This window comes from Coenobita brevimanus, chromosome 4 (assembly GCF_032717465.1).
Source record: "Coenobita brevimanus isolate Jiangsu-jjx chromosome 4, ASM3271746v2, whole genome shotgun sequence".
Taxonomy (NCBI): domain Eukaryota; kingdom Metazoa; phylum Arthropoda; class Malacostraca; order Decapoda; family Coenobitidae; genus Coenobita; species Coenobita brevimanus.
Genome location: NC_136957.1, coordinates 1,292,287 through 1,296,286, shown reverse-complemented (window position 1 = coordinate 1,296,286; position 4,000 = coordinate 1,292,287). Strand labels below are relative to the sequence as shown.

At 49.8% G+C, this 4,000-nt stretch overlaps 1 protein-coding gene across 1 annotated transcript; it reads right to left on the bottom strand.

The window, feature by feature from the left end:
- Positions 1-2,509: 2,509 nt before the first annotated feature.
- Positions 2,510-3,196, bottom strand: LOC145394903 (Y-box factor homolog). The gene is made up of 2 exons (XM_080268658.1): positions 2,927-3,196; positions 2,510-2,650 (listed from the first exon to the last, which is right to left on the bottom strand). The coding sequence occupies exons 1-2, from the start codon at positions 3,194-3,196 to the stop codon at positions 2,510-2,512; spliced, it is 411 nt and encodes a 136-aa protein (XP_080124784.1).
- Between the last annotated feature and the right edge of the window lie 804 nt (positions 3,197-4,000).

The window sequence follows — 4,000 nt, the reverse complement described above, 5'->3', positions numbered from 1 at the left end:
AACTTGGACATTTACAAGCTGGTAAGGGCGCTACACACGTCACTTATGATTGTGCAGTCACTGATTCTGTGCCCACACCAGTAGCCACAGTGTGCAGTGTTGAGTTACTGTGTGTGGTGCTCCCTGACGCTGTATGTATGGCAGTAAATCTTGCTCTACGGAGGTGGTGTAGCCAGAGGGGTGGCCAGGGGGAACACTGACCCTGATATATTGCCTGGCTACCCTAAATATTCAAGGGTATGTCTCCAGCCTCCCCAAAAGCTTACTCTGGGCCGCCCCATAACTATATACATACCAGAGACAACACAGCCCATGATGAACAGAAAAATAATAGTGTGGATGAAAAACTGGCAGAGATCAATATTTCCACACACGACCCTTCCACAGCCCCATGCTTGCCCGGTCAGGGCCCTGCACCGTCAGACAGGATTGCACACTCGTTTTTTTTTTTTGTTGAGGCGAAGATGCACTTGACAGGTTGGTGATGACTGGCTGAATGCACCATGTCCGAATGACACGTACTAACCCAAATGTCCCCCTCAGATTTTTGTTGTCAATTAATAATGCTAACGAGTAAAGAGATTATGAAGTGACGTTGCATTCAGCCAATCATCACCAACCTGTCAAGTGCATCTTCGCCTCGATAGAAAACAAAACAAAACTGAGTATAGATGATTGACGTGCAAATATTAAACCCTTTTGCATACTCCTCAGACCGCTTCGCACATCGCACATCACACCCAGACGCGACGGCTATGCCTGCGCAGGCGTACCATGTCTGCGGAATCGTGAGTGGCCGTGTATCGAGCCCTTTTCAATGTGATCATCTGAGGGAGGAAAATGGACGAGGTCCGATTAAAAAAAAAAAAGTATCCGACCTTTAGCTCATTAAAAAAAAAAAAAAAAAGCTTATTTATTGAGTTTAGACTGTCAGCCTCTTCAAAGTGGGTGATATTTTGTTGACATTAATAAATATCTATCTGTTTATCTATCTGCGGCCAACCGCCATGATTTCGTAGGGTGGCCATTTGATTTTAGTTGTTCTACAGGGAGGGGCACTAACCCTCCGCCAACCCACCTGTTGACACGTAGGCAACACGTATGGGTTGGCCCACCCAGCGTTGTAAATAGTTTCCTGGCTTACAGGAAGCCATTAAGCTTGTCATCCTGAAGATATTTATTGACTAAATTTCAAGCCGGATCCGGCGTTTCCCGCACAATATCTCCAAAACTTCTAAATGATTTTCAATGAAATTTTGTGGAAAGGTGGGCCATGGACCATGAAAGAATTGATAAAGTTTTTGGGCGGATATGGATTCAGATTCGGATCCTTTTTAGTGGCATTGGCGGAGGTATGCGCTAACAACAGCAGCAACAACGATACCACACCTCAGAGCAAAGATATATAGACGAAGACAATAAAATCAGCCTCCTTGCTATACTCCCATCACTCTAACTTGGCCTAACATTGCTATCTCTCCATACTGAATACCGAGTTGTAACAAGGCATTAACATTATGATGCTAGTCACGAAGAAGTGCTACGGGACGGATGAAGAGCCGTTCATAATGGCTTGTTAATACTGACTAATGTTTGCATATTTCCTTCCATGATTATCTATCTATCTATCTATCTATCTGTCTGTTTGTCTATCTGTCTGTTTATCTATCTACTGTATATCTATCCATTATCCCAAGTTTATGACTCTCTCTCTCTCTCTCTCTCTCTCTCTCATCCCAAGTATATATCTTATCTATCTATCTATCTATTTATCCATCATCCCAAGCATATCTATCTATCCATCACCCCAAGTTTATGGATCTCTCTCTCTCTCTCTCTCTCTCTCTCTCTTCGTGTTGTTGTTGTTGTTTGATATTCGCCCCGCACTCGTTGGGGTACGGGCAAACAGAGAGCCCGTCAGGGAAAAAGCAGGAAGAAGCTCTCCAGTTAGAGCGTAGCGGGGACAGCAAACTGGCGAACGAGGGAAAGGCGGCAGAGGCAGGGGAAGGTGCGATGGTTGGTGGTGAGATCGCCTGCTAGATGATCGACGAGGCAGGGCGGGGCAGCAGGCGGAAGGAAACAGAGTCCGAGATGTCTGTGTACTCAGAGTTACGATCTACGTCCTCTTACAGCTCTAGCTCTCCCGAGTCCCTAAGGCGAGGTGGAACGCCTAACTGAGAGTCTCCAAGGACCCGGTCTAGAGCTAGAGCTAAGCCGCGTTCGAGTCTGGCGGCGAGGAGCTCACGAGTAGACAGCATCGTCGGACTCAGCAGAGGATGGTAGAACGAGGGCAGGTGAGGGGCATGCAGGCGGCGGATCGATGGCAGAAGGCGTGAGGTCCACGCCCTCCGCTGCAGGTGGAGGAACCGGGGGGGAAGGGCCCTCGACGTCCAGGTGGTCGGACGCAAAGGAGACGGGAGTCCTTTCCCCCTCGGCTGCTGACGGCAAGGGGTGGACCTCAGCAACGGTGGTGACGGTGTTCAGCTCCATAGCCGTGATCGGTGCCGGGTCAGTAGGGGGGGGAGCCAGACGAGCCAGTTGCCCTGTTGAGGGGACCATCCAGTCGCAGCCTTTTCCGCGGTGTACTGCGAGGCCGAGGTGGACGTGGCCGTGACTGCGGCTGCGGCTGCGGCCGCCGGGGACGAAGCTCCTGATGAAGGGTTAAACGTGTATTGCCAGCAAAGCTCCGGGGGATGGCAAGGCTAGGTAGCCCGTTCTCCTTGAAGATCTGAGGAAGGAGAACGCGCAAAACGGCCTTGTCACCCCCACTAAAAGCCTGTGCCGTAGCGACACACATCGAAACAAGAAGATTCGTCTCCCCAGAACACCCAGGACCGCGAGGCCGGCGTCTCTGGGCCGTGGGGCGCCGCCGTGCATGGGCAGAGCCCTGCACAGCAACACCCCCCGGCCCAGAGACTTCCCTGGCCTCAGGACCCTTAGGAGACTGTGATAGACTAAACTCCACCGTCTCACCCTCGCCTAGAGAGCGCTGGAGGTGCCGTGTGTTGGGTGCAACGATCGCTCGGCTGAGCACGAAAACATCAGCACAAGTGTCCCGGCGCCTGATGAAACCGTAGGCAGCCTTGACGCTGAACCAACACACGGTTCCCCTGATCTTTTGGGCTCCCGGCTGCTCAGATCTGCTGTCGGATGTCCCCCTCAACGGGTCGTAGGCGTTAGCAGATGATGTGGCCATGAAGTCTAAGGGTTCCGCCAGCCGAGTTTCACTAGCTCTGCAGTGATGCTCCCACGCCTGCCACACCGGAATTGATGCTCGTCGTGTGTCATTTACCTCCCAGAAAATCCGTCTATGAATATCTATCTACCCATGTCTACCTATCTACCAGTCTACCTATCTACCAATTTATATACCTACAAGTCTATCTACCTACCTATCTACCAATTTATCTACCTACCAGTCTATCTGCCTATCTATCTACCAATATCTCCCTCTATATACCTACCTACCTATCTCTCTACCTACCTATCTATCTATCTATCTTTACCAATCTCTCTCTCTCTCTCTCTCTCTCTCTCTCTCTCTCTCTATCTACCAATCTATCTATCTACCGAATTCCTAACCCTTTCGCCACGTTTTCTTTGGTGACACTCCCTGGCACAGAAAATGGTGGCTCGTGGGAGGACTTACCTATCTATCGATCTATCTATTGGCAGTAGTAGTAGTAGTAGTAGTAGTGGTGGTGGTGGTGGTGGTAGTAGTAGTAGTAGTTCTGAAGTCCGCCATTTTGTCCGTACAAGGATAAAGAGGACATTGAGTGATGTTTGAACACTCAGGCAGCTCCCCCGCCCGGCTATATCCACGCCACCACGTGAAGGCGTAGAAAAAAAGATTCACGCCACCACGTGAAGGCGTAGAGAGAGAGAGAGAGAGAGAGAGAGAGAGAGAGAGAGAGAGAGAGAGAGAGAGAGAGAGAGAGAGAGAGAGTCAAAGGAAACTAAGTATTAAATAAAAGCAAACGGAGTCATATAAAAAAATGGA

Excerpts from the sequence above, each read along its gene's own strand:
- LOC145394903 (XM_080268658.1), bottom strand. The coding sequence starts at position 3,196 with ATGGCCACATCATCTGCTAACGCCTACGACCCGTTGAGGGGGACATCC. Across the intron at positions 2,651-2,926 it reads AGTCTCCTAAGGGTCCTGAG|GAGCTTCGTCCCCGGCGGCC; the intron begins GCCAGGGAAGTC and ends ACCCTTCATCAG.